We start from the raw sequence: 13,181 nt of genomic DNA on the forward strand, positions 1-13,181 counted from the left end.
TTGAGGACTCAAAGTCGTGTTTCCCCTAATGGCCTATTCCAGAACACGCTTGGAGCATTCTCCTCTATTCTTGCTGAAGTTCCACCTTCTACTTAAACACTGGTGGCCAGAGGAAGGAGACAAGCCTCTGTAACCCACTGTCTCACATGCCCAGCGGAGAGGAGGAGCACTCTGCCTTCTCCTCCCTTCTCCGGGGGCTGTGTCTTTATTTTGTCCAAGTAGTTGCCTCATGACAGCTGTATAATCAGAGAGACAGGGACATACCCACATCTTTCACCTCCATAGGAGTGACCTACCTGCTGGGTTACAGAGTCATGCTCCTCTTCCCCTCCCACCCTCAGTGAATCCAAAAGAGCATGAACGAGTGGCTTGGAGTCACGTCCGGATCCTTCCTCACTGTGCCCGTGTCCCTCTCTCTCTGGCCCAGTGAATCACAGATCATTTCTGTATAAACCTCACGAGAAGGGAGGGACAAGCCTTCCCTCTGATTCCCACACACACCCAGTCCTGTTCAGTCCTCAGTCTCGCATACTGACTGATGGGTTAGGCAGCGGAGAAAGACAGTGTTGGATCCCTCCAGGCAAAGGAGAGAGAAATGAACCTTCTCTTCTCCAACACCTTCGGTGAGAGCTCCAACCTCTGCATAACAGAGATGGCTCCAACAGGACTGCCTCTGGACATATTTTAAAGGAAAGTCGTGATTATTAGTGCAATTTGTGCAGGGCCTGAGCTGCGTGTGCAACTGACTGACGTGCTGACTAGACAGATGGAGACCATCAGCACGATAGTTGGAGGAATACCTCACCTGTGAATCCCAGCAGCGATGAGACATCCCTTCAGTCCTGAGCCACATACTCGCCCCGTGAGCCTGGCAATGCCTCCAAGCAGAACTCAGCATCTCATGAGCTCAAGAATGCAACCACCACCAGTAGACATATCAAGTACAATATATATTTTATTGGTTTCATTTCCAAGAAAGTTAAAAAACAGCCTAAAGAAGAAATGCATAGCATAATCTCTACAAATCATGAACAACAATCATGTTTTTTATGCAGTCCTTTCTTTTGATTTGTGTATAATTTTGACAGAAGGTTGACCTAAAATTTTGACCATATTTTGAAAGATGCCATTCAAAGTATATAAATCATAAACTGTATCTGAAATATCTTAGTCATATCAGAGAATGCAGAATTCAGAGGCTTCTCCTAAAAATGCTGATTTCTGTTCTGTGATTTCAGCCTCCTGGCTATTATTATAGCTTGTAAAGATCACCATTTTTGCCTTGAGATTTGAGAAGGACTTAAGTCCTACAGAAAATGGAATGTGTCTGAATAATTCATTGTAGGACAGATGGACTTAGTTTTCAAATATATAGAGAACTTTCTACATGAGGGCAGTCTGGAAATACTGTTTTCAGTACATTTCTTATCCATATAAAGTAAACATATTTCTGCAATTAGTCCAAAGATTTAATTTTTTTTTGCAGCAATGGCAGTACTTTGATAAAAGAATCTGCATTCATATGCAATGATCTTTTTTCTATATACTGTGAAGATTGAGAAGTCACCCCTTATCGAACATATAATCTTTCCATGTAATATATAGTATTTCTAAGTGTTCTTGCCCTTTTTATTCCTGCAGTACCTGTGTTTGCATTATGCTAAGTTTCTTCTTTCTTCGATTTTTTTTTTCACATTATGGGAGGCATGTTCTTTCTACAAACTTACAGCGCATGTCGTTTAAAAGTGACTCTTCCTACTTCAAGATTTTCCACAGAGTATCAGCACTGAGAAGAATTTGTCTTCATTGATGGGACGACATATCAATACTGGTGGGAAGGCTCCACTTACTAGAAGGGAAATATTATCCTTTGTTAAGATGAAAGATTCCTTATGTCTCTTCCATCAATCTGAAACGTTGTGACATTTCCTCTCACTGTAGCACAAGAATGTTCCTTCTGGGAAATGCACAGAATATACTAATGAGTATGTTCGTACATCAGAGAAAATCTTTTTTTCCCCCTGTAAAATGACAAAATTATTCTTGGTCTAATATTACTAAACCATAGCAGAGAGAAAGTGTAATTGCCTGCAAACAACAGGTCAAAATGACCAAGCATGCCATTTTTCAAGTTCAAATCCTCTCATCCTTAGTTATCATACATTGCATTAAGGCTATTCACAAACAGTATTTGTCAAGTCACTGTGTACCAAAGTGACTTATTTTGTAGTAAATCCAATAACAAGTGAAACAGAGCTTGCTGAGGTTTGCTTTCAATTTCCTTTTCTAACTTCTGTGCCATTTTAAACAAATGACATACTGGTGAGGTGAAGAGGACAGAGCAAAGCACCAGAGATCACCTGAAGGTCAACATACAGCAGGTTTCTTCGTATTAAATTTGCCAGAACTGTGCTGGCTTTCTATCCAACAAAACAATGTTCTGCATAACAGAAAGGCAAAGAGTGAAACAGTTAAGGGAGTTAGATACCAGGGAACTGCTTTTCAAGGTTCCAAAAAGCCTGCTCATTACAACATCAGATAATTGACTATTAGACAGATAAAACCCCTGCTTTTCAAAGCAGACATCAAGGAGCAGTTCTTGGGCTCTGAAGTGGAAGGTACAACTCTCAAAACTGATCCTCAGTTTACGTACATATGAAACACCTCTTTCTTTCCATGTATTTTATGGCAGGTTGTAAGAAACAGATAATGTCTCTTCTCATTTCCATTACAAAGCTCTGCTTAGAGACTAATAAGAGTCTGTTCCAGCTGAAGTAAGTAAAACCAGTTCTTCAAAAGAACAAAAAAAAAGAAAGAAGAAACCAGTTAAAAAAAAAAAAAGGAAAAAAGGCCATTTTTAAATTCAGATTTGCATTGGTAAGTGCGCTTCTCTTTTCCCATTGTATGCTGCGCTGTGGTAGTCACTCCTCTCTCAGAATGACTGTTTGGCCAATTCTTTCACAGAAACGCCTGCTCTCCTCCAGGGATATACTCAAACAACTCAAGGATTGCTTCAGCCAGAAGCACTTTCACACAGTTTGAGCCAAAATTGCCCCAAGGAAGACCTAAATCATGTTGGATGAGAGTTCTGATGGTGCCTTTAACAGGGTCAAAATTTCATTTCCCAAATGGCAGTAGAGCAGCTGATCTAGGAGAATTTCGTCTTCCAGAAGGACTTCCTATCACCCTGGCCTGGCTGGACACATGTTAGGGTCATAAAACACCTGGCCTCAATGTGTTCAGTCTTGATTACAATGACTTTCCATGTGTTTTTTTGCTGTGAGGCTTGCTTTATTTATTTTTTTAATTTTCAGAATAATTGGTATTTCAGATATTTGCTCTCAGAAATCAGAAAGCATGAGTCATATTTAGGAGAGTAAAGAACTCAAAAGCCTTCTAAGAAGGACATTATCAAATGCACAGAGTAAGGAAAAAAGAATATTTTGACCTGTTTGGGATGGAGAAGCACCCAAACTTTCAAGAGTTCCCCTTAAGTGGCCATTACAGACTGCTGAGGATAAACAAAGTTTGTATAGGAAACATGACTGTATTAGTTGAAAAATCTCTAATTAGAAAAAATGTATCAACATCCACAAATACGCAAGGAAACAAGTGTGTGGGAAGTCATCACATAAGATAAATCAGATGGAAAAGTAGCAAATGGGAATGAGAGAAAGAAGTTGAGAACAAATGGATGAAATTGCTCCACTGGGAATGGGTTTTGCAAATGACATAGTGAATCTTCATTGATCTTTGTGACTTTTTGGCATTCTCACACACCACTTCTGAAGAGAGAGATACAGATTTCCCAATAACAGTTTCCTCTTCTCTGGTGCTTTCAGACTGTCTACACATCATCTTCAGTTTCATTTTGGAAAAGCTGAATGGACTACTACTCTCATGCCACTCTCCCACTGTTCCCTCCCCACTCACATAGTTTCTAAACTATGTCCTGTATCCTCTCTCCCAATTGTGGTTTTAACAAAGCAATATAAGGAAGTAGTGTATTGTTGTGTTTACTTTCCTTCATTGAGATGTGGGTTTCTGACAACGATGTTGGGCTTGTTTTGGGAGTCATCCACCAGTAAAACTTGATCAAACCTGTTGCATCCTGAAGCAATTGAGCAAAATAGAGTTATGGCTGCTGTAACCTAATCACAAGCAAAAACATGCAGGTGAGCTGTAATTATCAAGAGTTCTGCCATCTGATAACATTTACAGCAAACAGAAAATTAACAGACTTAAACCAGAAGCAAATGAGTGGAAGCTTTTTCTTTGTTTTAAAGAACTGACTACTGATTTTTCCCTGGAGTTGCATATAAATCTCATATCCACCAGAGAACCTATCCTGAACATTTTTCTTCACTGGATGTTGGGGACTGAATTTCTGTATTCTCCTTCAGCACTGGAAGTACTTGAGACCCAACCGACAACATATCTGGAAAGGATGAGTGCAAGGGCTGGTTCATCAGGTATATGCCAAAGTTTGTCTGAAAAAAGCAAAGTATTTATTGAGACACAACTCATGTTAAAGTAATCAGATCTACAGAGGATCTCACAACCCAAATACGTTTAGAAAAACAATATTGCTTTAAGAATAAAGAGGTATGTACTATCTCTGTGTAATTAAGAACATTTAAAACTAATTAACTATAATACACTGGTAAACAGAAGCTAACCCCATGCTATTCAAGAAGAATACCTTAAGTAAGTGGATAAATAACATAGTATTTCATCATGAGTTCCATAGTATCATATATACAATTTACACTCCCTCACAGTCTTGTCATTTAATGACTCTTCTGGCTTCTTGACAAGTACAATAATGCATTATCACAAATAAAGGCTAGGCAGCACGAGAATGCTTGTATGTTCAAAGAGTGAGGAGAAGTCTTGCACCTTCTACCATGAATTATTCGCTTTGTTAACAGAACTTTGTTCTGTCTAGCCTTTGTGAATTTCCCTTCATTTGTTTTTATGAATATTTTAGTATATATTACAGAAAATATTCAGGAAGTTTGTTTTATTAGGAGTACAACTTGTTATCTGTCATTACTTGTGAAGCCATCCTACGTAAATATTAGGAATACTTAGATATGTGTCCTTGTGATACTGAATAATAAAGAAAAGAGGAACAGAATAACTACTTCACTCACTAACCATACCACTCTCGCAGGCACCAAAAACCTGATCTGGGTGTCTGCACTCGTATGTGTGGGCTTGGTCACAGGTTGTAGCTGTGAACAGCTGGGCGTGATCTGGAAATGTCAGAGTACGAGACTGTTGTGTTTTTATGGTTTTGTCTTCCAACAGTGGAGAATTTAGAAACATGCAAGAAACAGAGTTGCAATCTCATGATAGTATTTTCCAAATGATTAGATAATAGTTAATTAAAGAAATATGTAAAATAAGAAATAAAGGAATGCTGAAGACCATGTGAAATTGATAATTGATTTATGGACTTCAGAATGTCTTTGTTCTTCAAACTGAGGATCTTGGAAACCCAACACTAATTTTCTTGTCTGTTTTTACAAGTTTCAACAAAAAGTATTTTGTTTTGGTAGGCTACAGCCAAAATGTGCCAGTCACTCTAAAGTGTAAAATAAATAAATAAGCAAATGAAATTAATTAAAAACAAAACTTCATTCTCCTTCTCCATTTCCTGATTACATTTACTGCCATTGTTCAGTTCAATGATCCTGAAATTGAGGGAATTACATTTACAGCAGGTTTTGAAAAATATAGTAGGTAAAAGGAATTGCAATAAATTAAAACAATAGTGTTAGCTGAATTTAAGGGAGCATATTTGACAGACTAAACGTGAAGGCAGTATATTTTCTGCTGTTCTTGCACTGTATAATTAAATAAAGATGCAGTATATTTTCTTCTGTTCTTGCACTGTATAATTAAATAAAGATACAGTAATGAGGTAACATGAAACAGCTTTTAGTCTTTGAAGAATTAGTGAGAGGTAAGGCTAAGACCTCTTCCCAAGTAAGAGAGATGCCGTAAAGCAGAGATCTATCCAAACATGGCCTCAGACTCTGAATTTGGGTCTTTTTGTTTCATTTGTAATCCTAAACATTAAAAAGAAAACCAGCTCCCAAGCAGACTTTTTTTTGGCTCCTTCTGCTATTCCTTCACCTCACTGGCATTTGACATATGTGGGATATGAGTTGGACCTGATCAGGCCTAACCTATTAATGACACTTTTTGGATACCTGTGACCACAATGGTGTTAACACTGGTGGACACAGGGTAGAGCCTTATGGTCAGTGTTCTAGTATTTAATGCTGAGGAACGACTGCAGCACAGTAAGATCCCTATCCTCTAGCACAGTGACTGTGTTGGATCCACCATGATGCTAAAATGGTAAGTTAGTAACTGTTTCATTTAAAATATTCATAGAATCATAGAATCATTATGGTTGGAAGAGACCTCAAAAATCATCAAGTCCAACCGTATAAGTACAAGTACATAGTATTATTTTTCCATTCTTGCTTCTCTCTTATTCGTTGACAAGCTGTGGTTTCTCTATTGGCATAAATGATGTGTTTTTCAGCCTTGTGGTTAATAACTTGAATTTACTTCCTATACCCTAGTGCAAAAATGACAGTTGCCATAATTTTGTTGTTTTAAAAAATCAGGCAATCATAAAACAAATCTTGCAAAATGAATATTAGTCCATGCTACACCACATTTCACACAGGAAGGAATTTTATAACTCATCCATGTAAATGAACTTATTTGATACATGAGAAGTTTTTATTTATATTTACTGTATTGACATCTTGATTTATCTTAAAACAAGACTAAAATAAATCTGGGCAGATTTTTCACTGTGGAGAATTTAATTTACCAATTTTTCTTTTGTTGTGAATCATTTAGCAAGATTTTTTTTTTTTTCTTAAAGCACTTTAAACCATTCAGAATTATTTAAAAAAGGCATGTGCGAATACATTTTATCTTCAGGAGTTCTCAAATACTATTTTAATACTGGCCCTTAGTATTTTCCTACTCTGATTGGGCATCTAAAGTCTCACAGTATTTTCTTCAGTGCTGAGACTGGGTGATGCCTAAGCAGTTTTCAAGGTGATAGTATACTGATGGTATACATATTTTAGTACTAATACCTGCTTGGAATTGCTGACCTCTTTCTTCTGTGAATGTTCTTAAGACCAAAATTTAGCTTGTGATTACCATAACTGGATTTAACAGCTTTTAAGTGAATTTCCTTGTTTTTTCAATAATTACAAATATTGACTCAGCAAATACGGGTAATAGCAAACCCTCTCCGAAGCAACCACAAAAGCTGTGCATCCTACTATTTCAGCTCTGTTTCAAGAGAAAGATAAAATGTAGAAATTGGCCCTTCTCACATTTCACTGTTGAAAAATGAGGCTTTCAGACGCAGAGATTACAGCCTGCAGAGTTATTACAACGAACTGCATAATCTCTCTCTGCTGTTGCTACCTTTTCCTGACTTCAAGGGCATTTTATTCTGCGCATAACCTCTGCAGAACACACCAAGAACTGGGCAGGGAACGCTGGACTGAGTTCTGTGGCTTTATCTGCTCGGTCTTCCACTGGGAGTAGGCGCTCTTCCCATCAGTCTTTAACTTCACAGGGACAAAAAATACAAAGCTTGTTGATTAGTAAAAAGCACAACACTTCACTGCTAGGAGACATAGGTAAAACGTACTTATTCTTGCCAACAGTGAATCATATGATAGTCATCACACTCACTTAAAGGAGGAGCTATAAAATGGTGTCATTCTTGCATGTTGTTTCAAGTACATTTACTGGATCAACAGTCATATGCACTGCTTAGATATTCACTGACAGAGAAATACTCTGGGTGCAGCATCTCCTTTTGTAAGATAGAAAGCTGAAGCGCTACGTCTGACAAAGGCTGAGATGAGATGCCTTCAAGCTAACAGCTCCTAAACCACCAGTTAATTCAGACTAGCACTTGATAGGGAAAATGCCCTGCTAGAATGTGTAACAAACACATAAGTGATACTGCATGCTAAAACTTAGCTTTGGATGGATGAGTTCTGGATTTTGCCCCTGGATGTAGCTCTGAGCTGCCTTCTCCCAATAGATAAATAAATTCACCTGTTCATGTCTGCTCATTCTATTCATACAATAACATAACCTCCCCCCCCCGCCCCCCATGCAAAAGTTTGGGAGATGCAATTATTAAAGCTGATTTTTCTTTTAAATGTAAGGATGTTTTATTAGCTTTTTTTTAAATGTAAGGATGTTTTATGAGTGGAAGGACTCACTTTCAACATGCTGATTTTTCATATTAGAAAAAAGGGAAACTTGTAACTTGGTGTCAAAAATCCTGATCTTGTTCTGTTGAAAATATCTGGACTGCAGAATGTTTTCCTACGAACTGATTTTCCTTTGCTCTGCCTTAAATAAATGCATTTTCCAGTTCAGCCACCAATGAGAAAAGTGTATTATTTCAGAGATCTATTAATTACATCAATCACTGTTTGCAAATGTTCCAGGTCTTTGGATGAAAAGCATTGCATGCTGTAAAGCCCTGCATTACTATGAAAATGGTGATAATGATGCATCAGATAAGAGAAGTCATTTGTTATCCTTGCTATTTCAGTAAGCAATCCAAAGGCACAGCATCTAATTCTGCAGAGAAAGCAGCTCTCCCAAGGCACAATAAGATACGTAAAGGAGGATCAACAGCCTACAGGAAAAAACACAAGCCTTTTAGTGTATGAGGCCATGTGCAAACATAATAGATTTCCCTTGATGTACTGCTATCCATACGTTTATGCTGGGGCAGGCTCCTAATGCAATTCCCTTTGCTACCTTGACAGCAATCCCAGCTTATAGCACTGCTGCAAATCTACCCACAGGGCTTCTGCTATTGTTAGCGTTAAACTGCATCTGCAAAACACAGAAGATGGGCAAGAATTCAATGTTCTCTCCTTTTGGTCTATGTGTTTTGCATCAGGAGGTGACACATGAAACAGCATGTGGGTATTTTTATGCTGTTTGCTTAATGTAGTTATCTAGTCTTTCATAGTCTCCTCCAGTAACAGAGACAGTTCTGTCACAGGAGAGCTCATTTTTCCTTTTCAGTCAAAAATTACAGAAGGAATCCTTAATGAGTGTTTCTTCAGAACTGATGGCAGCAGAGCTCAAGTTCACTTTGTAGAGGTGTTTGGGATTTATTTCAAACAATGTGATAAAAGGTTTCATAAAAAGTAGCTGGCTAGGCTTCAGCACCCTGCTTTACATTTATCAGGAAACAAGCAAATTGCTTGTGTGGCTAATTACAGTTGCTGGTTCTGACTTTCAGCTGCAATCCATCTATGCAAAGCCTCAATCTTTCAACTTGGAGCACCAGCTTCTTAGAGTCTCAGAGGGATGGAGAAAAATATGATTTCAGAAATAAATATCGAACGACCTCTTACAAGCCTGACTTTATTTAGCTCATTATTGAAGTTCATTGGCAGTGCTGTCATTTGGGCTACTGGTTTGATAAAGTTTGATATATTTTTCCAGGTTGGTGTTCTTGGAAAAACAAAACTCAATGGTAAATATTGACATCTGGCTTTCTTGTTAAACATTCAGGATTTGCTGTCCATTCATATGGGCAATATCTTTAATGTTTTGGAAATTGAGCAACTACAACAGCCTTTCAAAAATATCAGTTCCCCCTGTACTGGGAAATTAGCTTAAATCTTATTTTGGTGCATTTGTTTTTTGTAGTTTGAATTGCATTATTGACAGCTGGGAACAAATACTGCTAAATTTCTTCACTGAATCTGTATCTAATAAAAAAAGAAAATTAGATGACTCCTTAACAGAAAAGCGCATGCTAGAGATGTGAGTCACCAAAGGATTAGCTCTGCAATTTAACACAGTCACATGAACTCGATGTTCTTTCTCTCTCCCCACTGTGAATTATGAAAGGTTTGGATCAATGTCCTCTGCTAGGTCTGCTTAGCACACTGAAAATGCCATAAGCCTCAGGTGCTACTCACTGATAACCAGCTGGCGACCATCACCCCACAGATGACTTGTGGAAGGGACGGGCTCTGAGGTCTTCTCAGCCCAGTTCAGGCAAAACTACCGTTCAAATGACCTCTTTCAGCTGTCAAGCTGACCCGGAGGACTTGGCCTTATGCAGAGCAGACCATGCTCACAAGATCCCACCTGCCAGCGGTGCTGAAGGCTGGGAAAAATAAAAAAAAGCTGAAGGCCTGGTTCTTTGCAGCATGAATATTGCTGCACAGCTGAGGGAAGCAGAGGACTCCTCGCTGTGAATAGCAGCACTGTGCTCGGCAGAGCCTCGCCTCGCCATGCGTCTTTTATCTGGCGCCAGGTTGTTCTCACGAGGCTGGATTGCTCTCTTTGCCTTAGTTCTGTTTGAACGAGTTACTTGGTTCTAGGTGTGCTTGTAGCAAGAAAATCTTTGCATTGCTGAGTTCATCAGAATGAAAGAGGAGCTCATCTTTGCTGTGGGAAACACGCAGAGGATGCTTTGCCTTTCCTGAGAATCCGTGTCCTGGGTAAGGTTTTGTTGCCATTTGAGAAGGTCCCTGAATACAGAGTGCTTTCCCTCTACAGACGATTCAAGTCACAATCCAGTAAAATCCATGTGGGTAGAGAAAGTCCTCTGCATACCACACCCCATGTGGCAGCTGGGCAGCATCCCTGCCCAGAGTGCCAGAATATGCTCTGAAGTGTCCAGATGTTCCAGCTGTGGCTCACCATTACCTGGAGAGGGCTCTTGTCCTCAGGGTACCCACCATGGCCAGGAGCTCATTTCACAAAGGCACATCTGCTGCACTGATCTGGATGCCACAGCCTGCTGCACAAGCCTGTCATCTCAGGCCAGTGGGATGCGGTGCCTAGAGAGCCAGCCCCTGCCTGCTCGCCTCTCCCTGGTCTCACTCTGCACCAGGAGCCTGGCTCCAAGATGGAGCCGGCGGAGCGATTCACCAAGGATAACATTCATTGAAAATGTAGCCCTTTGTTTGCTTAATGAGTCACTGAGACCAATCAATAATTTTTTTTTTTCCAAACAAAGAATACATTATTTTTAACTTGTTTGTGCATTGTTTGGGTGAATGATTTCCAACCTATTTGTTATTGCTCTGCCCCTGTGCTGTGTCCAGTCTCTGGTGTTTGGCTTCTGAGCCCTGAGCTAATGAACTTTTACAACAGAAGCTTAATGAACAGGAAGCCATTGATTTAGAGTAAGGATTTTCAGCTAAATAAATACTTATGAGGAGATTTGTGAAGGTTTTGGGATGCCCAACTGTCTAGCCATCATCTGAGCACTCTCAATTCCAAGAAGCAATGCAACCTTAGGAAGCAGAAGGACTCCAAATGAACGCCTGTATTTCACACTTATTCTCCAGTCACTTTCTTAATCAATTACTGTCCCCTTTGACTATATTCACAACTGCTCTGTTTTTCCTGCTAAGTAGTTTCCCACAGTAAGAATAAAGTTTAATCTTACAAGCTAACTGTATTGTTTCAAACACTTTCTGATTTTTCTGCAGATTTGTCTTCTTGCATAACATCAGTGGATCAGCTCATGTTTTTCAAGACCAAAATTAACATTGTAAAGCAGGACATAGTGAATAAAAGCAAGCACAGTAAAAAATAATGCATATTAATAGTCAATTTCTGAATAAAAGAAGTGTGGGGCATTTTACGGAAATAAACCATGTCATATTTGGGTTGTAAGTGCATCCTCTTTTTACTGACAAAACAAATGGTAATGATTAACATAACAACTTAATTGTGAATATTCTCTTAGCAGATATTTCACTATGCATGCAATAAAGTCACTACATCTTCCTATACAGCTATTTTGGAGTACTGTACTGACCTTTCTACCTCTGGCAGCAGACAGAGACTGCAGAAATTCTTTGTTTCGTTCCGCAGACTGTTGATCAATGCAGATTATTTGACATCTGCTACATGGACCCACAACCTGAAATTTTAGTTAAAGAAGGTTCACAGCTCTATGTTAAAGCAGTACAATACAGAACAGTACAAGCTTCTGACCATCACAATATCTTAAACATATATCTTTCACATACTTTTCCTGTGTTCTTTTATGCTTTCATTAGGTAAGAGGTCAGGCCTAATTCACCTAATGTAGTAGGTACATTTTCAAAGGGTCTACTTGCGGAGGTCTCATTGAATTTTTAACTCACTTTTTTTTTTTTTTTTTTAAGGAACACTTTCCCAGAGACAGAATCTGAGAAATACCAAACATTTACATATTTGTATTTCCTGATGGCTTCACTTCATCTACGGGCTGGCAGGGCTACTTGCCCAAAGGAGAACTGAATACAAAATTAAGCCAGCGCCTCAGGATTTAACCCAAGGAGGATTTTCTCAGGTTTGTTTTACATTGTTTTGGTGCAACTGAAATGCACAATATCTTTCTTATATGCATGGCACTTGTAGATAATCAGAATGCAAAATGTGCATTTTCACAAGTTTACATAATCAGAAGGAATAATGAGATCTTCTAGTCTATTATATATAATACAGAGGATGTATCTTAAAGTTATTTCTTATTTGAACTAGGGTGTGTTTTTAGGCAAAAAAAACCTGCAATGAATTTCTTCTTAAAGCATTAAAATGAAGAAGGAAGATACATTGCAGTTTCACTTAATATTGCATCCCTAACTTTAGCAAAGCTGTACATTATAGAAACTGTTCTTACAGTATCCCAATATACACATTCTACTTTTGTAAAATGTGTCATAAATTTCAAATAGGGCAAATAATTAAACCTTACACTGCAAACATTTTTATATGCTGATCTGAAGTGCTATTTCATTTTTTTGAGATAACTCTAGAACTGGTTGTACAACTCTTCAGTGTAATAATCAAAACCATACATTTGGCTCAGCTTTTTCAGAAAATGATTTTCCACAGCTTTAATATTTTATTAAAAGAACAAAAAAACAAGACAGAGAAGGAAATATTTTTCCCTGCTTTGCTTTGTTCAACAGCAGCTTCTACCACTTTCCTGCCATCAAGCACCAGTAACATAATTTCTACTGTTACTACATCAGTATCTGAATAAGGACCTAGCAGAGACTGGAAAAGATAATGCAAGTTGCATAAGCCTTTCTATTTTTGGCTTGCATTCCTAAAGTATTTCAATGCCAGAA

General features: G+C 38.5%; 1 protein-coding gene across 1 annotated transcript in view; it reads right to left on the minus strand.

The window, feature by feature from the left end:
* Nucleotides 1–4,343: 4,343 nt before the first annotated feature.
* The window catches only part of MOCOS (molybdenum cofactor sulfurase), a gene marked incomplete at its 5' end in the record, with an annotated part of 37,577 nt that continues 28,739 nt past the window's right edge, over nucleotides 4,344–13,181 (minus strand). Inside the window, 2 exons of the mRNA XM_009695119.1 lie at nucleotides 4,344–4,490; nucleotides 11,879–11,983. Of these exons, the coding sequence (XP_009693421.1) occupies nucleotides 4,344–4,490; nucleotides 11,879–11,983 (252 nt within the window). The remainder of the gene's footprint in view (nucleotides 4,491–11,878; nucleotides 11,984–13,181) is intronic.

The sequence above is a fragment of the Cariama cristata genome, unplaced genomic scaffold (genome assembly GCF_000690535.1).
Source record: "Cariama cristata isolate BGI_N322 unplaced genomic scaffold, ASM69053v1 scaffold10362, whole genome shotgun sequence".
Classification (NCBI taxonomy): domain Eukaryota; kingdom Metazoa; phylum Chordata; class Aves; order Cariamiformes; family Cariamidae; genus Cariama; species Cariama cristata.